Source organism: Saccopteryx bilineata, chromosome 3, assembly GCF_036850765.1.
Source record: "Saccopteryx bilineata isolate mSacBil1 chromosome 3, mSacBil1_pri_phased_curated, whole genome shotgun sequence".
NCBI lineage: Eukaryota > Metazoa > Chordata > Mammalia > Chiroptera > Emballonuridae > Saccopteryx > Saccopteryx bilineata.
The window spans coordinates 150,700,633-150,722,601 of NC_089492.1; the positions used below are offsets into that span (position 1 = coordinate 150,700,633).

The window sequence follows — 21,969 nt, forward strand, 5'->3', positions numbered from 1 at the left end:
GCCCTGTCAAGATGAGTTTTGTCCCACAGCTTTAGTGTGTCTGCTCAGTATTCAGAACCTAGTTTAAACCAGAGCAGGCTGAGGGATCAATGCTGCAAAAGAGCAGAAGGGAACTTCCAGCAGCGATGGAAACATTCTATACCTTGACTGTGGAGGTGATGACATAGGTGCAAATATTTTTCAAAACTCTTCAAACTATGTACTTCTGTTGTATGGAAAGTATACCTCAATAAAGTTGATTCTAAAACATATGCCAGGATTTAAAAAATCAGATTTCATTTTAAAAATTCAGATTACAGTTCCTCTTGAAAAACTGAAGGCACAGCCTCATTGAACCAAATTTTCTCTTGGCAACAATGGCTGGACCCAGACAGCTGCTGCCATTTCAGGTGAGTGTTTGCTTCTCCTTTTGCCAGAAGAAAATTCTATTTCCTATCAGCTTTTTTTTTTTTTAACAGAGACAGAGAGAGAGTCAGAGAGAAGAACAGATAGGGACAGACAGACAGGAATGGAGAGAGATGAGAAGCATCAATCATCAGTTTTTCATTGCGACACCTTAGTTGTTCATTGATTGATTTCTCATCCGTGCCTTGACCGTGGGCCTTCAGCAGACCGAGTGACCACTTGCTCAAGCCAGCGACCTTGGGTCCAAGTTGGTGAGCTTTGCTCAAACCAGATGAGCCTGCACTCAAGCTGGCAACCTCGGGGTCTCGAACCTGGGTCCTCCACATCCCAGTCCAATGCTCTATCCACTGTGCCACCGCCGGGTCAGGCCCTATTAGCTTTATTCATAATAAATTACATCAAAAAACCCCAAGAATTCAGTTCTTTACCTCTTTTCAAATGACGTTATGTTTGGGGCTTGAAACCAAGGAGGGAGAACAAGCAGGTAAAGAGAAGCCACACATGGAGAAATGAAGAAAGTCTTGTGGAGATAGGAAAGTAAAAGCGACAGGTACTGTTCATGCCACATCTGTCATGGCAGACAATACCTTCAGGGCAAATGGTTAAAAGAGCTGAAGAGAGGACACAGAGCAAGGTTTGAGGACACAGTGCTACGCACGGCAAGGACACAGAAGTCACTTTCACTAGAAGAGTGCTAACAGCATGGTAGACACGCAGGTCCAGGGCAGCATGCTCAGAGAGGCATAGCTGGAAACAGGAGAATCTTTATACATGACATTCAAAAGTCTGGAGTCAGTCAGAAGAGGAATAGCAGAGTTATGGAGAAGTCTTGTTAAGAGAAAGGGAACTAAGCACATCAGAAAGGGGAAGAAAGGAGGCTGACTAGAAAAGCAGAACGAGAGACAGAAAAGCGTAGAACTCAAAACACAGGCTAGCCTGACCTGTGGTGGCGCAGTGGGTAAAAGCGTCGACCTGGAACACTGAGGTCACCGGTTCGAAACCCCAGGATTGCCCGGTCAAGGCACATATGGGAGTTGATGCTTCCTGCTCCTCCCTCTGTTCTATTTCTTTCCTCTCTCTGTCTCTTTCTCTCTCTGTGTCTCCTCTCTCTAAAAAAAATGAATAAATAAAATGTTAAAAAAAAAAAAACAGGCTAGAGGGCTGGCTCCCTGAAGAGGTAGACACTGCTTTTCCTTGGCTCTGACTGTCTCCTGGGACAGCTAGCCAAGGACAGCTAAGCCTGGGGTTTTTTGGAATCTGGGTATGTGAATGCAGGAAGATAAACACTCCCAGGGAACCTGCTTCCTGGACTTTTGCTTGTCCAACTCTCCCCTCTGAGAAGCCTTGCCAAGGCCTGGCTACCGAGACGTGACCCCAGTTACAGCAAATAACAAGTGCATGTGTAGTACCTGAGAGATCCCCAGTGATGGAGGAGGTGCCAAAGTAGTAGCCCCGGGGCAAACGGACGCCTGGTACCTCAATGCAGTCCCTCCACTCATGCTTGCCATCGATGTCTATCATTATCTAGAATAAAAAGAAGAGAGAAATTAGGGCCAGTCCACAGAGGCAGGAACCAGACAGCCCATACTGCCAATTGGTCCAGAACAAGGACTCACCGTCAAATGCCTTTTGACATAGCGAATCACAAGGAAGGTGTCATAATGGAGATTGCGGATAATGGCTGTGCAGCCCCCCAGCTCTGTCGGCCGTCCATCCCGCTCATGATCATAGCTGAGGGAGCCATTGTTCACCATGACTGAGATGTAGGGGAACACCCGCTAGGAAAGAAGAAAAGGAAGAGCAGAGGACAGTCAGGAAGTACTCTCAGGGACATGTGGTAAACAGCAACAGGAATTGTGCACATAGGAGCTGAGCAGCTTAACAGCACCAGACAATAGCTCTGCCCCTCTTCATTAACAACCCGCTAGAACCCACACTCAAAGAATAACACCCAGGAAGCAACTGAACTCTACATTTGCTGTCTGGAATTCCCTCATTACAGATCAGAGTGTGTTTGAAATGGCCCCTCTAGGGTCTGGATTTGGACTCTAATCCTCCCAGTGATCACCATTTTGCACTGAAATTCTGTCCCAGGCTAGTGGCTTTCTTTTTATGAATATATACCTACCTACCCAATTGCCATGTAAATGTCTTTAAGAAAAAATAATTTATTATGTTTCTTTGCATATCTCTACCATAGCCGATCCCACCCACAGTGAGTGTTTTGCAAACAGGTATTCTGAAAATGCCTGTTTGATCAGGAAATTCTTTCCATTCAAGATAGCCTTTCAAATTCTATAATCTATAAGCACAAGTTGTTAAATGAACTTGGACTCAGAAAAAGCACTGCCAGAACTAGGATGGTGTACTCCAGCTCAAAACTCTTCCAGCCCACTGAAGCATCAGCTACATGCAACTTCTCCCAATAAATACAGGGAAAGCTTCTCCCACTGCAAGCTTCCCCAGATCCCACCCATTTTCCCACCCACTTCAAAGGCCCTCTCTCTCCAATAAAGTTGTAGGAGCAAATTCTTCCTTAGAGGCGCTGGCCAGTTAGCTCAGTGGTAGAGCATCAGCCTGGCATGCAGGAGTCCTGGGTTCGATTCCCGGCCAGGGCACACAGGAGAAGCGCCCATCTCCTTCTCCACCCCACCCCCTCTCCTTCCTCTCTGTCTCTCTCTTCCCCTCCCGCAGCTAAGGCTCCATTGGAGCAAAGTTGGCCTGGGCTCTGAGGATGGCTCTGTGGCCTCTGCCTCAGGCACTAGAATGGCTCTGGTTGCAGCAGAGCGACGCCCCAGATGGGCAGAGCATCACCCCCTGGTGGGCACGCCAGGTGGATCCCAGTCGGGTGCATGCAGGAGTCTGTCTGACTGCCTCCCCGTTTCCAACTTCAGAAAATTCTTCCTTAGAAATGATGAGCTAACCATTCCAGAGCAAGTCCAGTGCTGGGCAGTGCAGATGAAAGGAAAGGATATATGCCACATGCCACATGGTGAGGTTTACATCATCCCCAATAGTCAACATGCAAGGTGAAGAGGCACTCAAAATCAGAGACTGGTGACTCTTAAAACAATAGCCACATGGATTCTACACAGTAGCAAATGATGAGTGAACGCACAGGGAGTAAAGTATGGCCATGGTGGTCAAGAATTGAGTACCTGGACTCCTGGAGAATACCGTCTCTTCTGGGCCTGAGAGGGTCCAATAGGTTTAAAAACAAGAGAGGGCATAGAAGACAAGAGAGCAAGTCAGAAAGAAACAACCATGGAAGAGCTAAGGTCTAGTTGTAGTGGATGAATAATCCAATCTCAATGCCCAACCAAAATTTAGGGTCCCATGGATGACATTCAAGTCCTTATGCCCCTCAAAATTATAAGCAAAACTACATGCACAGCTGCTTGTACATTTTCGGAGGAAAGGATGTATTACTATCACCAGATCCCCAAAGAGGTCCTGAAGCTTTCAGAAGCTTTATAACATAACACACAGCATTATACCATCCAAGCAGGCCCCACTTACATCTCTGAGAGTCAGGATGTCAGGTTACATGTTTGTACCCAGACTGCAGTATTTGTATAGCAAAGGGATAGACAGGAATGACAAACAGGGCTAAGTTTTTCTAAATTCGAGATGTGCTTTACTGCCCAGAACCTCAGAGAATAAAAAGCCAACTCAGCACTTAAGAGACTGAAATTAACATCAATCCAAAGGGATCATTTACCCTCTAGTTGAGCCTATCAACATATATTTCCAAATAGCTGTTGTCACTTTGTCTAACCGACAACACCCGGGCAAGAAAAAGCTCCGTGAAAGCACTAAAACATGACAGATGGCTCCAAGGGTCTTTAGTTTTGCTTCAGAAAGCTATTACAGTTCTAGCAACGAGATACCTACATAGGCTCAGGTCGGCCCGGCCCTGCAGAACAGGTGTGTGAGGGCACAGAGCCCAAAGCATTCCTTCCTCTCATGCTTCCCAAGCACCTATTCCCATCCAGGCACTCAATGTTCCAGATGCTTTGAGTTCAATAGGCCACAACATAAGACAGGTACGTGCTCTCATGGAGCTGACTATAGAATGGGAGAGACAGATGATAAGTAAACAAAATTTCAGACAGTGATAAATGCTGATGAAAACAGAAGAGGTGTTACACTAGAGACTGATAAGAAGACAACATAGTTAAAAGCAGCAAGACACAGGTAGTTAAAAGCAGCAAGAGTTTGGCATATTTGTGGACTAGAAAACACAGGTGTCTGAAACTCAGCTAGTGAGGAGAAGCTGTCATGAGCGAGGCAGGAGCCAGATCCCATGCGGCCTAGAGGCCACAGTAAGAAGCTCAGGGTGGCCTCAGAGTAGCACCTGGGTGCTTTCTTCTTAGGCTGCTAATGGAATATGCATAGGCATACAGGACTTAGTGAATAATCAAACTGCCAAAAACTACTCTTCCACAACTATCATCTAGAATAGAGATTTTTAACCAATGTGCCACAAATTTTTTTTAAGATTTTATTTATTGGCCTGACCTGTGGTGGCGCAGTGGATAAAGCGTTGACCTGGAATGCTGAGGTCAACGGTTCAAAACCCTGGGCTTGGCTGGTCAAGGCACGTATGGGAGTTGATGCTTCCTGCTCCTCCCCCTTCTCTCTCTCTCTGTCTCTCTTTCTCTCTGTCTCTCTTCTCTAAAATGAATAAATAAATAAAAATAATTAAAAAAAAAAAAAAAAGATTTTATTTATTGATTTTAGAAAGAGAGAGAAAGGAGGGGAAGAGGAGCGGGAAGCATCAACTTATAGTTGCTTCTTATATGTGCCTTGACTGGACAAGCCTGGGGTTTTAAGTGGCAACCTCAGCGTTCCAGATTGACACTTTATCCACTATACCACCACAGGTCAGGCAAGAAATTTTTTTAAATTTTTTACAGAGACAGAGAGAGGGACAGACAGGGAGAGAGATGAGAAGCATCAATTCTTTGTTGCAGCTCCTTTGTTGTTCAGTGATCACTTTCTCATATGTGCCTTGATGGGGGGGGGGGTGCTACGGCAGAGTGACTGACCCTTGTTCAAGCAAGCGATCTTGGGCTTTATGTCAGCGACCATGAGGTCCTGTCTATAATCCCACACTTAAGCCAGCAGCAACCCCTCACTCAAGCTGGTGAACTTCAGCTCTAGCTGGATGAGCCCGCACCCAAGCCGAGGACCTCAGGGTTCTGAAACCGGAGTCCTTCGGGTCCTAGTCCAACACTCTTATTTGTGCGCCACCACATGGTCAGGCCAGGCAATAATTTTTTTTTAATTATTTTTATTTATTCATTTTAGAGGAGAGAGAGAGAGAGAGAGAGGAGGAGGGGAGGAGCAGGAAGCATCAACTCCCATATGTGCCTTGACCAGGCAGCGTAGGGTTTCAAACTGGCGACCTCTGAGTTCCAGGTCGATGCTTGATCCACTGCGCCACCACTGGTCAGGCCAGGCAAGAATTTTTAAAACATGCAGTACCTGACTATTTAGTCAGGGACACTGACCTTTTTTCCCTTAGATCATCAAATAAAAAAATGCCAACAGCCAACAGAACAACAGCTGTCCAGCGTGAATGAATCAAAATTACACCTACTTTCTTTTTGTCAGATTGGCAAAAAATATATTTTTGGTGTACTGCAGATTTTTAATAATGAGTTTATATTGCCATGAGATAAGAAGGGTTAAAAACCATTGATAGCAATGGATTTGTGAGTATGTTATCAAACACTTTACAGAATTGGGCTTGACAAGAAAGCTCCTAATTTCAGTGAACAGTTAGGGAAAGGAAGGGATTAAAAATGACCTAAGGAGGCCCTGGCCAGTTGGCTCAGCGGTAGAGCGTCGGCCTGGCGTGCGGGGGACCCCGGTTCGATTCCTGGCCAGGGCACATAGAAGCACCCATTTGCCTCTCCCCCCCCCTCCTTCTTCTCTGTCTCTCTCTTCCCCTCCCACAGCCAAGGCTCCATTGGAGCAAAGATGGCCTGGGCGCTGGGGATGGCTCCTTGGCCTCTGCCCCAGGCACTAGAGTGGCTCTGGTCGTGGCAGAGCGACGCCCCGGAGGGGCAGAGCATCGCCCCCTGGTGGGCAGAGCATCGTCCTAGTGGGCGTGCCGGGTGGATCCCGGTCGGGCGCATGCGGGAGTCTGTCTGACTGTCTCTCCCCGTTTCCAGCTTCAGAAAAATACAAAAAAAATAAAAATTAAAATTAAAAAATAAAATAAAATAAAAAATGACCTAAGGAGCCTGACCAGGTGGTGGCACAGTGGACAGAGCATCGGACTGGGATGTGGAGGACCCAGTTTCAAGACCTCGAGGTTTCCAGCTTGAGTGTGGGCTCATCCGGTTTGAGCAAGGTTCACCAGCTTGAGCCCAAGGTCACTGACTCGAGCAAGGGGTCACTCGGTCTGCTGTAGCCCTCCCATCAAGGCACATATGAGAAATCAATTAATGAACAACTAAGGAACCACAACGAAGAATTGATGTTTCTCATCTCTATCCCTTCCTGTCTGTCTGTCCCTATCTGTCCCTCTGACTCTGTCTCTGCCATTAAAAAAAAAAAATTTTAAATGACCCAAGGAGCTCTGATGATCCCAAGGCTTGCTTTGTTTACCAATTCAAGAGTGCCTAGGAGAACGTTCTTTAACTTTAAGGGGCCTTACTCTTCCCAAAGCTGGTGAGGCAACCAATTATCCAGTCAGAGGTAACTGGTCCTCGGGATTACTTGGGGAAAGTAATTACTTTTCAGCTGCACATACACATGTCCCTTAATCAAAGAGTCTCATTCAGGAGGACCAGAGTAGGGAACAAGTTTATTACTTAAAAAGCACCAAAGGCCATGGTTAGCTCAGTTGGTTAGATTTAGAGCATCATTCTGAAATGAGAAGTTTGCTAGTTCAATACCCAGTCAGGCTACATATGGAAAGCAACCAATGAAAGCACAACTAGGCGGTACTTCCCTCTGTCTCTCTAAAATCAATCAATTAAAAAAAAAAAAGCACCAGACAGCTATGATGTGAGCCAAATTCCAAATGTAAGAAACACTGCACTAGCCTGGCCTGTGGTGGCACAGTGGATAACTGACCTGGAATGCTGAAGTCAACGGTTTGAAACCCCGGGCTTGCCCAGTCAAGGCTCATACAAGAAGCAACTACTATGAGTTGATGCTTCTCGCTCTTCCTTCCTTTCTCTCGCTATTACGTCTCTGAAATCAATAAGTAAAAAAATTCTAAAAAGAAAAGGAAAAAGAAACACTGCACTAACAGAGCCCACCCACTAGTTTTAGGGCTGAAATCTGTCTCCCTCAGCAACTCATGACTTGGCCTCCAACTTTGTCCCGCACATTAGTAGTATTTAAATGCATCTTTTCTTCTTTTTTTAAAATTTAATTTAATTTATTTATTGATTTTAGAGAGAGAGGAGGAGGAAGAGAGAGACAGAAATATTGATCTGCTCCTATATGTGCCCTGACCAGGGATCGAACCAGCAATCTTTGTGTATCTGGATGACCTCTAACCAACTAAGCTATTTGGCTAAGGCTTAAATGCATATTATTTTTTTATGCCCAGTCAGGAGTCCATGAAGTGTTTCTGGGTACGTACTAATATCACACAGCAGTAATGTTCTTTCCTTGGAAGGTAGCCCATATGTAGCAAGAACCGAAGGCTGAAGAAGAATCACACTGACTCAGGCCAAGGCAGTAGTTTCATTGCGAACTCAAGAGTCACCAAAAATGATGAACTCCTGCTTATTGTGCAAATAGTTGTCTATAAAGTAGAGAAATGCTTTCACAGTTCTGTACTGCAAGGCCACTTTGTACCTTCAGCATATCTTGATTGAAAGGAGACCCATGAACTTGTGGATTTTTGAACCCTATGCTAAAATTCCACAGGCCTGAAGCACAGGAGCTATGAACCACTAGCCAGAAAAGAGCAAGCACAGCCTGTCATCTGCATAACCTCGGGTGAACTCTATCATCTTAGGGATTCTATCTTCTCACTGGAAGCAGGGAAAATAACACACAGCTCACAGGGTTAATTATGAAGATGAAATCAGACATTTAAATTATTTGGCACAGTCTGGTATTCAGGAGGGAGTCAATACATGTTCATTCAATCCACGGAAAAATTAATAAATTTCTAGATAGAAATATTGTTCACAGGAACTTGTATATAAGAACATAGCCAAACATACATCATTTAGAACAGTAACTCCAGACCGCTGGCTCAAAATATTTTGAGGGTTAACAGATTTGCCTTTGTTGGTTTTCTGCCCTACTAAATATATTAAAATACAATAGCCTGACCAGGCAGTGGTGCAGTGGATAGAGCGTCAGACTGGGATGCGGAAGACCCAGGTTCGAGACCCCGAGGTCGCCATCTTGAGCATGGGCTCATCTGGTTTGAGGAAAAATTCACCAGCTTGGACCCAAGGTCGCTGGCTCAAGCAAGGGGTTGCTCGGTCTGCTGAAGGCCTATGGTCAAGGCACAAATGAGAAAGCAATCAATGAGCAACTAAGGTGTTGCAATGCACAACGAAAACCTGGTGATTGATGCTTCTCATCTCTCTGCTCCTGTCTGTCTGTCCCTGTCTATTCCTCACTCTGACCCTCTCTCTGTCTCTGTAAAAAAATAAAATAAAATAATGACAAAACAAGCAACCATCTTTATCAATGTCAGTTTTTTAAAAAGCATTTTTTAAAAGAACATTTTAACACCAAAAAAAGAACTAAGTAATGCCATATAATAAAACATTTAGCATCTATCAAAAGTCACCTTACTGTTCTTACTCTCAGACCAGTGAAACTGTCACCAACCAACACGAGCTCACAAACATGATAGCACTTGGTAGCCACTCCTTAGGGTAGTTCTTCTATTTAACCCACCCAGATAGAGATGAAGAAAAGCAGGGTAGGAGAGAAAAGAGCCACAATGGCTACTGCCAAGCTATCTGCAGAATGTCCTTCATGAATGTCACTTAGTAGTGAGAAGAATAGCTAACGTTTTTTGAGAGCTTACTCTGTGCCAGGCACTGTATCAGCAATATGCATGCATTCCTTTATCATAACCCATGGTGTTATAGTATCATCAACCCCATTTCACAGTAGAAAAACTTGTTTTGGGGGTTTTTTTGGGGTTTTTTTTTTCTGTATTTTTCTGAAGCCGGAAATGGGGAGAGACAGTCAGACAGACTCCCACATGCGCCCGACCAGGATCCACCCAGCACGCCCACCAGGGGGCGACGCTCTGCCCCTCTGGGGCATCGCTCTGTTGCGACCAGAGCCACTCTAGCGCCTGAGGCAGAGGCCGAGGAGCCATCCCCAGCGCCCGGGCCATCTTTGCTCCAGTGGAGCCTCGGCTGCGGGAGGGGAAGAGAGAGACAGAAAGGAAGGAGAGGGGGAGGGGTGGAGAAGCAGATCGGCGCTTCTCCTGTGTGCCCTCGCTGGGAATTGAACTCGGGACTTCTGCACACCAGGCCGACGCTCTACCACTGAGCCAACCGGCCAGGGCCTAGGAAAACTTGTTTAAGAAAGCATGGGTGCTTGCCCTGGCCGGTTGGCTCAGTGGTAGAGCGTTGGCCTGACGGGTAGGAGTCCCAGGTTCGATTCCCGGCCAGGGCACACAGGAGAAGCGCTCATCTGCTTCTCCATCCCTCCCCCTCTCCTTCCTCTCTGTTTCTCTCTTCCTCTCCTGCAGCCGAGGCTCCACTGGAGCAAAGATGGCCCGGGCGCTGAGGATGGCTCTGTGGCCTCTGCCTCAGGCGCTAGAATGGCTCTCGATGCAACAGAGAGATGCCCCAGATGGGCAGAGCATCGCCCCCTGGTGGGCATGCTGGGTGGGTTCGGTCAGGCACATGCGGGTGTCTGACTGCCTCCCCGTTTCCAGCTTTGGAAAAATGCAAAAAAATAAATAAATAAAATTTAAAAAAAAAGAAAGCATGGGTGTTGAGCAGTGAAACCTGGATCTGAAACAGGAAGTCTGGCAACAGAATCCTGGCTCAGTCACTCACTGAGGCGACCTTGCTCTCAATATTTACCAACAAGGAAAAATGCATAGTATATACTGTGAGATACAAAAACAAAATTTCTACACTGAAAAACAGAAATACTGCAGAGTGGTTCCAAATTAAAGGTAAGACACAACTAAGTGTACCATGGCATTTGGGATTTTCTTTCGCCATAATGGACATGTCTGGACAACTGGTGAAATCTGAATAAGGTCAGGAGATGAGGGAATAGCGCTAATAGCAATGTAAAGTTCCTGTGCTGTGGTTTTGATCACTGTGCTGTGGTTATGTAACAGAATTCCTTGTGTTTAGGAAAAACAAGTGAAGTATTTACAATTAAGGGAGCATCATAAAGGCAATTTACTCCTAAGTAGTTCAGAAAAATATACACAGACAGGCACACATACAGAGGTAAAAGGAAAGGCAAAGTAAATGCAGTAAGACAGTAACATTTTGGGAAATCCGGATAAAGAGCACTCTAAATTCTTTGTTGTATTATAACTTACCTGTTAAGTCTGAAACTACATTAGAATTTTACAAAGATTAACCTGAATCTAGTATTTGCTATATTCTCAATTTTTCTATATATCTAAATTTCTTTTTGTGTGTGACAGAGACAGAGAGAGGGACAAACAGGAAGGGAGAGATGAGAAGCATCAATTCTTCATTGCAGCTCCTTAGTTGTTCACTGATTGCTTTCTCATATGTGCCTTGACTGGGGGGTTACAGCATAGCAAGTGACCCTTTGCTCACACCAGCGACCTTGTGCTCAAGTCAGCAACCTTAGGCTCAAGCCAGCGACCCTGCACTCAAGCTGGTGAGCCTGTGCTCAACTGGATGAGCCTGCACTCAAACTGGCAACTTTGGGGCTTTGAACTTGGGTCCTCCACGTCCCAGTCCAATGCTCTATCCACTGCGCCACTGCCTGGTCAGGCTATATCTAAAATATTTTAAGTAAAAGTTAATAAAAAAAAAACACCCTAGTATGTTCATGTGATGCAATGTTGTTTTTAAATAAGATTTTTTTGTATGTTTTGCTCTTGTTTCAGCCTTCTCTGATTTTTCTATAACGAGCTTTTATATAAAAATAAGAACATATAAATGCTTCTTTGACAGTTATCTCCTTGCACACTTCCATTTGTTCCTTCCCTGGGATCATCAGTGGAACACATTGTCACTTTCACAGACATATCTTTCACATATACAAAACTTTGTAAGTCACTGTCCTACAGTAATCTGCATCCAAATTACCCTTTACATAGAAATCTGGATACCAAGGTGACAGGATAACTGCAATACTCATCCCACATACAGTGAGGTTCCCACATTATTTGGCAGCATGAGAAGGCCCCTGCTCCCTAAGCTCTCAAACTACTGAGGACACAGTAGTGGTACCTCCAGTCAGCTGACTACCTTGAAGATTTTCACATTAGTGAACATTACCATGATCTCTCTCTTTTTTTTTTAATTTATTTATTTTTTACAGAGACAGAGAAAGAATCAGAGAGAGGGATAGACAGGGACAGACAGACAGGAACGGAGAAAGATGAGAAGCATTAATCATTAGTTTTTCATTGCACGTTGCAACACCTTAGTTGTTCATTGATTGCTTTCTCATATGTGCCTTGACCGCCGACCTTCAGCAGACTGAGTAACCCCTTGCTGGAGCCAGCGACCTTGGGTTCAAGCTGGTGACCTCAGGGTCTCAAACCTGAGTCCTCTGCATCCCAGTCCGACGCTCTATCCACTGCGCCACCACCTGGTCAGGCTACCATGATCTCTTAAACTACTGGGATGATCTAAATCCCACTTATCTTAGTTGTGACCGCACTAGAACAAATCCAAATCCAAATAACGTAGTTGGAGGACTTCAATGGAGAGCTCTAAAATCACAAAGCATTAAACTTTATGCCCAAACACCAAACTTCATAATTCATTTACTGTGATTAAAATTGCCAAAATTCAGGATACAGCCAAATACGTGTGCCTCTATTTCACTGCTGCCCATCATTCTGATAGTATGTGAATACATCTCATTAATGAGAAGATCCTGTCTACAGTTCTACTTTGGGTGGTTCACAAACTTTCTAAAACTATAGGTAAAATTGTGTGTGTACCTGCATCTTTTAGCGGGCCTGCCACTTTCATCAGACTCTCAAAAGGGTCAAATCCCAAAGAAGGTCAAGAACTAACCCAGAGCTAAGAACGTGCTCTTGCTTTCTTTCTCCTTCCTCTCTCTCTTTCACTGTCTCAGAAAATTACCTTCTCTTCACCTTCACTCAATTTCAGTAGAAAGTCATACATTTCCACTTCCCTCAAAAACTAGCTCTCAGGCCTTGACTGGTTGGCTCAGTGGTAGAGCATCGCTCTGGTGTGCAGGAGTCCCGGGTTCGATTCCCGGCCAGGGCACACAGGAGAAGCGCCCATCTGCTTCTCCACCCCTCCCCCTCTTCTTCCTCTCTGTCTCTCTCTTCCCCTCCCGCAGCCAAGGCTCCATTGGAGCAAAGTTGGCCTGGGTGCTGAGGATGGCTCCATGGCCTCTGCCTCAGGTGCTGGAATGGCTCTGGTTGCAACAGAGCATCGCCCCCTGGTGGGCGTGCCAGGTGGATCCCGGTCGGGCGCATGCGGGAGTCTGTCTGAATGCCTCCCCGTTTCCAGCTTCAGAAAAACACAAAAAAAAATTTTTTTTAATTAAAAAAAAAACTAGTTCTCACCAATGAAGCTCAGCCTCACTGCCTACTCACATCAGAGCCTGCCAATACTCCCTACACCAACTTTCCAAAGGAAGATCTTGGAAAACACTAACTCATCTGGGACTAAAACAAAAACCCTAAATCACATCCACATTGAATAACAAAAGAATTGAAGTTATTAAGTTCTTTTGACCCTGGCTGGTGGCTCAGTGCATAGAGTGTCTGCCCAGCATATGGACATCGGGGTTCAATTCCTGGTCAAGGCACACAGGAGAAGTGACCATCTGCTTCTCTTCCCTTCCCTCCCCCTTCTCCTCCTGCAATCAAGTGGCTTAATGGGTTCTAGTGTGGCCCCAGTGCTGAGGATAGCTAGCATATCAGCTTCAGGTGCTAAAAAATAGCTCGATACTCCAGCATTGGCCCTAGATAGGGTTACCAAATGGATCTTGGTCAGGGCGCATGTGAAAGTCTGCCTCACTATCTCCCCTCATCTCACATTAAAAAAAAATTAAAAAAAGAAGTTATGAAGTTCTTCTAATAATGTAAAGATTCTCTCTGCCAACAATAATGAGACCAAGAGGGATCAATGTCTTCATCAAGGGAATGTATTTTTAAACTGGATGGCACAGTATTATTTTTATTTAAAAAATTTTTTAAATTAGACTGACCGGGCGGTGGCACAGTGGATAGTGTTGGACTGGGATGCAGACAACCCAGGTTTGAGACTCCAAGGTCCCCAGCTTGAGCGCGGGCTCATCTGGTTTGAGCAAAAGCTCACCAGCTTGCACCCAAGGTCGCTGACTCGAGCAAGGGGTTACATGGTCTGCTGAAGGCCCATGGTCAAGGCACATATGAGAAAGTAATCAATGAACAACTAAGGTGTCGCAATGAGCAATGAAAAACTAATGATTGATGCTTCTCATCTCTCTGTTCCTGTCTGTCCCTGTCTATCCCTCTCTCTGACTCTCTCTCTGTTAAAAAAAAAAAAAAAAGGCGCCCTGGCTGGCTGGCTCAGTGGTAGAGCGTCGGCCTGGCATGTAGGAGTCCCGGGTTTGATTCCCGGCCAGGGCACACAGGAGAAGCGCCCCTCTGCTTCTCCACCCCTCCTCTTCTCCTTCTTCTCTGTGTCTCTCTTCCCCTCCTGCAGCCAAGGCTCCATTGGAGCGAGGTTGGCCCGGGCGCTGAGGATGGCTCCATGGCCTCTGTCTCAGGTGCTAGAATGGCTCTGGTCGCAGCAGAGCAATGCCCCAGATGGGTAGAGCATCACCCCCTGGTGGGCATGCCAGGTGGATCCCAGTCGGGCGCATGCGGGAGTCTGTCTGACTGCCTCTCCGTTTCCAACTTCAGAAAAATACAAAAAAAAATTTTTTTTTAATTTACTTAAGTGAAAGGAGGGAAGACAGAGAGAGACCAACTCCTGCATGCATCCCAACTAGGATCCACCTGGCAACCCCAGTCTAGAGCTGATGCTTGAATCAACCGAGCTATCCTCAGCATCTGAGGCTGATGTGCTTGGACCAACCAAGCCACTGGCTGTGAGAGAGGAAGAGGAAGAGAAAGGGGAGAAAAAGATGGTCACTTCTCATGCATGCCCTGACTGGGGATTGAAATGGGGATGTCCACATGCTGGGCCAACACTCTATCTCCTGTCCCAATTGGCCAGGGCCTGTTTTTATTTTTTTAAATATTTATTGGCCCTGGCCAGTTGGCTCAGTGGTAGAGCGTTGGCCTGGCGTGCAGGAGTCCTGGGTTCGATTCCCGGCCAGGGTACACAGGAGAAGTGCCCATCTGCTTCTCCACCCCTCCCCCTCTCCTTCCTCTCTCTCTCTTCCCCTGCTGCAGCCAAGGCTCCATTGGAGCAAACTTGGCCTGGACGCTGAGGATGGCTCTATGGTCTCTGCCTCAGGCGCTAGAATGGCTGTGGTTGCAACAGAGCAATGCCCCAGAGGGGCAGAGCATCGCCCCCTGGTGGGCATGCTGGGTGGATCCTGGTCAGGCGCATGCGGGAGTCTGTCTGACGGCCTACCTGTTTTCAGCTTCAGAAAAATACCAAAAAAACAAAAAATTGTATTTATCGATTTTAGAGAGAGGAGGGAGGGGGAGGGGGGGAGACAGAGAGAGAGAGAGAGAGAGAGAGAGAGAGGGAGATAAATACGGGGAGGAGTAGAAAGTATCAAATTGTGGTTGATTCTCTTTTGTGCCTTGCCCAGCCTGGGGTTTCAAACTGACGACCTTAGCATCCCAGTGCTCCATCCACTATGCCACCACAGGTCAGGTAACAGTATTGTTAATTTCTTTCCAGTTTCAAAGGAGGAAAAACAATGATCATATTAAAAAACATGAGGAGTGCCTCTAACTGGACTTCCAAGCTGGCCTGACCTGGGCAGAGCAGTGCACCCTCTCCCTACTCTCCTACCTGCTGACTCACTTCCAGGAGTGAGGCCCCAATGCCTGACCAGGAAGACCTGAGGGTGAAAGCTGCAAAAGGCTGCTCTCCCATGCTCACCTTCCAGAAGGCCTCTTCTCATCACACTCTGATTTCAACTGAAAAAAGACATTTCCATTCCAAGAGTTCTCTGCTGCTTTTCACTAACATCTGGGCCTCAAGAGGAACCATGACTGTCACCTGATTGCTTCATAGTGCCAAGAAAAGATGATCAAGTCATGCTTTAATCAACATTTTAACAAACTAGCAATACCAAGATATAATTTTCATACCACATCACTCACCTGTAATTCCATGGCTTCTACTATATTCATATTTAAGATTGTGATCACCACAATGAATTTCAGAACACTTTCACTGCCCAGAAAGAAACCCTGTGCCCACTACCAGTCACTCTCCCCATTCCCACCCCCTAGTCCAGGAGTCAGGAACCTATGGCTTGAGAGCCAGATGTGGCTCTTTTGATGGCTGCATCTGGCTCGCAGACAAATCTTTAAAAAAGGTTTAAAATATAAAATATTCCCATGTATTACAATCCATTCATTTCCTGCCGCTCATGTTCATGGTTGCGGGTGGCTGGAGCCAATCACAGCTGTACTCTGGGACAACACCAAATTTTTATTGGCTAATGCGTAATGTACACGGGTCGTTGTATGGCTCTCACAGAATTAATTTTAAAATATGTGGCGTTCATGGCCCTGGCCGGTTGGCTCAGTGGTAGAGCGTCGGCCTGGCGTGCGGAAGTCCCAGGTTCGATTCCCGGCCAGGGCACACAGGAGAGGCGCCCATCTGCTTCTCCACCCCTCCCCCTCTCCTTCCTCTCTGTCTCTCTCTTCCCCTCCTGCAGCAAGGCTCCATTGGAGCAAATATGGCCCGGGCACTGGGGATGGCTCTGTGGCCTCTGCCCCAGGCGCTGGAGTGGCTGTGGTCACGGCAGAGCGATGCCCCGGAGGGGCAGAGCCTCGCCCCCTGGTGGGCATGCCGGGTGGATCCCGGTTGGGCGCATGCGGGAGTCTGTCTGACTGTCTCTCCCCATTTCTAGCTTTGGAAAAATTAAAAATAAATTAAAAAAAATATATGTGGCGTTCATGGTTTTCTTTTTTTTTTTTTTTCTAGTTAAATAAAATTAAAAACTTTTATTTTCCCCAATATAAAATTACTAAATTAATGTCTCAAAAAGAAAATATAACGTGGTAAAAGCTTTCAATCACACCATAATTCACCACAGGATTTATGATTTACCAGTTACATATTCCACCACTTTGGCAAAAGGATGACCTTTTTAAAAGTTTATGAACCTAATAGCAAAGACTGTACACATCTCCATATTGCACTTTTCTATGTACAAGAATAAAACAGTAAAGTCAAGTGCCTTGCATTTACTAAGAACAGCACACATTTGTCACAATTAATCTTAATGCAGAAGCTATGTGAGAAGTATTAAAAATGTAGAAATGTAACACATGTATGTACAGAATGCTGAGACTGTATTAACAAACTTTATTACTCTGAAACTTTTAGCATAGTTGTGTTTATTAATACAGGCCTTTGGTTCTAAACTGCTTGACTAGTTTTAAGCTCACATAGTTTCTTAAGTTTTCCTGGTTTTTTGATGCAAGTGAGTAAGTATAAGGTTCCCGACCCCTGCCCTAGTCCCACTTCAGGCAAATATTCATCTACTTTCTGTTCCTATGGATTTGCCTGTTCGGGACACTTCATATATATGGGATCATAAAATATGTCATCTTTTGTGACTGGCTTCTTTCACTTAGCATGTTTTCCAGGGTCCTCCATATATCAATTTGACTACATATAAATGCTTCACTTCTTTTTAATGCTGATATTGCATTGTAAGGACACATCACATTTGTTTATCCAGTTATCAGTTGACAGTCATTTGAGCTGTATACATTTTTGGCTATCATGAATAAAACTGCTATAAACATTCATGTAAAAGTTTTTATGTAGACATGTTTTCATTTCTCTTGGGTATGTACTACCTAGAATTGCTGTATCATGTGAACTTTTTGTTTAACCATTTGAAGAACTTCCCAACTGTATTCCAAAATAACTGTTCCATTTTACATTCCCACCAGCAGTGCATGAGGGCTCCAATTATTTCACAGCCTTATCAACACTTGTCATCTGTCTTTTCCACCACAGCTATACAAGTGAGTGTGAAGTGGCACCTCATTGTGACTTTCATCTGTAGGTCCCCAAAGGCTAAGTTGTTGAGCATCTTTTCATGTCTTTATCAGTTATCTGTGTATCTTCTTCAGGGCAATATCTATTCAGATGTCTTGGCCATTTTTGAATTGGGTTGTTTTTTTCAGTATTTTGTTGTTTCTAGAATATATCATCAGATATATGACTTACATTTCTCTCCCAGTCTGTGGGTTGCCTTTTCATTTTTTTGATGGTATCTCCCAAAGCACAAGTTTTTAATTTGGGTGAAGTCTAATTTACCCATTTTTTTCTTTTGTGGCTTTTGTTTTTGGTGTCATATCTAAGAAACCATTGCCTAATCCAAGGTCATGAAGAATTAATCCTGTTTTCTTTTAAGCGTTTCATAGTTTTAGTTTTTACCTTTAGTTCTTTGATCCATTTTGAGTTAAAATTTGTGTATGGTGTGAGGTTGGAAAAATTTCACTATTCTCCCTGTGGATATCCAATTGTCCCAACGCCATTTGTTGAAAAGATGATTCTTTCCTCATTGAATTATATTGGCACTCTAATCAAAAATCAATTGCTGGCCCTGGCCGGTTGGCTCAGCGGTAGAGTGTCGGCCTGGCGTGCGGGGGACCCGGGTTCGATTCTCGGCCAGGGCACATAGGAGAAGCTCCCATTTGCTTCTCCAGCCCCCCCTTCCTCTCTGTCTCTCTCTTCCCCTCCCGCAGCCAAGGCTCCATTGGAGCAAAGATGGCCCAGGCGCTGGGGATGGCTCCTTGGCCTCTGCCCCAGGCGCTACAGTGTCTCTGGTCACGGCAGAGCGATGCCCCGGAGGGGCGTGCCGGGTGGATCCCAGTCAGGCGCATGCAGGAGTCTGTCTGTCTCTCCCCGTTTCCAGCTTCAGAAAAATACAAAAAAAAAAAAAAAAAAAAATCAATTGCTTCTGCCCTGGCCAGAGAGCTGTCAGTTAGAGCATCATCCAGAAACAGATGTTGGCAGTTTGGTCCAGGCCAGGTCACACACAAGAGGTGCCCCTTCCGGAAGTGCGGCAGGGGCCGGATAAATGGCCTTAGGGGGCCGCATGCGGCCCGTAGGCCGTAGTTTGGGGACCCCTGCTCTAGATGGTCAGGAGGCACGAGGACATACACGAACATTTGTACTACTCAAAGAGTTAATTTCTTTCAACAATATTTCATCGTTTTCAGAGTATACATTTTCATTTTTTAATTTATTAATTTAAGAGAGAGAAGGAAGAGGGAGAGAGAGAGAGAAAGAGAGAGAGAGAAACATCAACTTGCCATTCCATACATTCATGCATTCACTAGTTGTTCTCATACGTTCCCTGACCTGGTATCAAACCAGCAATTGCAGTATATCGTGATAATGCTCCAACTAACTGGGCTACTCGGCAGGGCCAGAGTATAGTATATGCTTTTTAGTTAAATTTATTTCTAAACATTTTATTCCTTTTTGATGACAGTATAAATGGAATTTTCTTACTTTCGCTTTCTGATTGTTCAATGCAAACACAGAAACACGATTTTTGTATGTTGATCTTGTATCCTGCAACTTTGCTAAATTCATTTATTAGTTCCAATAGTTTGTGGATTTTTAAAAAATTTAATTGATTTTAGCAAGAGAGGAAGAGATACAGGAACACCAATCTGTTCCTGTATGTGCCGACTGGGGATGGAACTGGCAACCTCTATGCTTTGGGATGATGTTCTAACCAAGCAAGCTATCTGGTCAGGGCAGTTTGTGGATTCTTTAGGATTTTCTATATATAAGATAACATTATCTGCAAATAGAAAGTTTTACTTCTTCCTTTCCAATCTAGATGTCTTTTAATATACTTTCTTCCCTAACTGTCCTGACTAGAGCCTCCAGGACTATGTTGAATAGAAGTGGCAAGAACAGAAACCTTACATGTTCCTGATCTTAGGGGAAAGTTTTCAGTCTTTATAATTAAGTATGATGTTATATGAGGGATTTTCATATGTACTCTTTGTTAGGTTAGGTTGAGGAAGTTCCCTTCTATTCCTAATTTGTTGAGGGTATTTTTTTCTTTTTTAGACATTCACAAATCTTTTTTTTTTTTTTATTCATTTTAGAGAGGAGAGGGAGAGACAGAGAGAGAGAGACAGAGAGAGAGAGAGAGGAGAGACAGAGAGAGAGAAGGGGGGAGGAGCTGGAAGCATCAACTCCCATATGTGCCTTGACCAGGCAAGCCCAGGGTTTCGAACCGGCGACCTCAGCATTTCCAGGTCGACGCTTTATCCACTGCGCCACCACAGGTCAGGCCTATTGAGGGTATTTTTTAATAACAAAGAGGTACTACATTTTGTCAAATACTTTTTTCTACATCTATTGCTATGATCAAATGCTTTTGTCCTTTATACTATTAATATGATCTATTATATTAATTTTCAGATATTGTACTGCTTATCCAGATAGTGAGGCAGACTCCCACAAGTGACCTGACTGGGATCCACCTGGCAACCCCTGTCTGGGGCCGATGCTTGAGTAATGAGCTATTTTTTAGTGCCTCAGGCTGACAGCGTGGATCAATTGAGCTATCCTCATCACCCAGGGCCACGCTCAAACCAGTTAAGCCACTGGCTGTGGGAGGAGAAGGGGAGAGGGTGAGGAAAAGCAGATGGTCACTTCTCCTGTGTGCCCTGACTGGGAACTGAACCCGGGACCTCCATATACTTGGCCGACGCTCTATCCACTGAGCCACTGGCCAGGGCCTACATTTGGAAGTTTTTATTTATATATTTTTTAGATTTTACTTATTGATTTTTAGAGAGAGGAGAGAGAAAGAGAGAAAAGGGGGTAGAAGTTGGAAGCATCAACTCATAGTAGTTGTTTCCTGTATATGCCTTAACTGGGTAAGCCAGGGTTTCAAATCGGCGACCTCAGCATTCCAAGTTGACATTTTATCCACTGCACCACCACAGGTCTAAACAAGTTTTGTCACCCTTTCCTTATTTGCTCAAAATAATAAAGCAAAACAATGAGACAGTGTGGACAATGAGACTGCATGGTCTCTGGAGTCAAACACTATTTGTGTGTCACTAACAGGTATCTTAGCCTTTCAGGACTTTGGTTTCTTACCCATAATGTAGGGATAAAAATAATATACACCCCAAAGTATTGTTTTGGTAAGTAAATAACACAGGTAAAAGTGCATGGAACAATGGCTGGCACTGTACATACACCACAGTAAACTATGTTGTTAACAAAAACACATCTGCTCTTAGCTTCTAAAATAGTTCCAGACTGTTGGGATATAGAAAGAAGTTCACTTTCTATATTCTGCACTGAGTAGAAGCTCTAAGAACCAAAAGTGCACAGATCACATGAGACTAACAAATGTCTCCATTCTCAAGGAAGCCCACTTCACAGAAGAAAACAGTGGATGGGAGGTAATGGAGCATCATAATTAAAAGCAAAGCCTCTGGAATCAGGTGAACCTGTGTTCAAAATCTGACTCTACCTTATATGGACCGTTACCGTGAACATGACACTTAACTTCTCTAAGCTTCTGTTTACTCACTGGTAAAATGGGAAAAATACTACTGACTATAAGGAGAGTTGAAGGAGATTAAGCCAGTATTTGTAAAGTGCTCAGCACAAAATAACTATCTAATAAACAAAAAACTACTTTGTTTTTTTAAGTTTAGTTTTAATTTTAAAATTTGTTTAATAAGTAAACAAATAAGGAAACAAGAACCTGGTGTTGCTCCAGATGTTCTCAATCCTGGCTATACATGTGACTCACCCGGGGAGCTTTTCCTCTTAATTTTTTATTTTATTTTATTTATTCATTTTAGAGAGGAGAGAGAGAGGGAGAGAGAGAGAGACAGAGAGAGGAGAGAGAGACAGGGGAGAGGAGCTGGAAGAAGCATCAACTCCCATATGTGCCTTGACCAGACAAGCCCAGGGTTTTGAACCGGCGACCTCAGCATTTCCAGGTTGACACTTTATACACTGCGCCACCACAGGTCAGGCCCGGGGAGCTTTGATAAGTAAGGTTGCCTACACTTCACCTAGAACAAATGGAATCAGAGTCTCTGAGACTGGGCCTGGACGTCAGCATTTTTAAAAGCTCTCTCGGTAATTCCAATATGCAATTGGGAGTGAGAACCATAATAGCTGGTCAGAACAGAAGTCCTCCTTTTTACCATCTGAAACTAACTTTTTCAATTAATAGCTATTCTCCTTACAAAATAAGCCTATC

The 21,969-nt window shown here is 44.6% G+C and overlaps 1 protein-coding gene across 4 annotated transcripts in view; it reads right to left on the minus strand.

Moving 5' to 3' along the window:
- Positions 1-21,969, minus strand: part of LMAN2L (lectin, mannose binding 2 like) — a 36,708-nt gene that overhangs the window by 7,411 nt on the left and 7,328 nt on the right. For 2 of the 4 annotated variants that reach the window (XR_010730353.1, XM_066267764.1), the window contains exons 5-7: positions 3,564-3,596; positions 2,022-2,183; positions 1,815-1,929 (exon numbers count right to left, since the gene is read on the minus strand). Coding sequence is in view for 3 of the 4 variants with exons in the window: in XM_066267764.1 (XP_066123861.1) it covers positions 1,815-1,929; positions 2,022-2,183; positions 3,564-3,596 (310 nt within the window). In the remaining variant the exon portion in view is untranslated. The remainder of the gene's footprint in view (positions 1-1,814; positions 1,930-2,021; positions 2,184-3,563; positions 3,597-21,969) is intronic. The other 2 variants (XM_066267766.1, XM_066267767.1) reach the window with 1 other exon arrangement.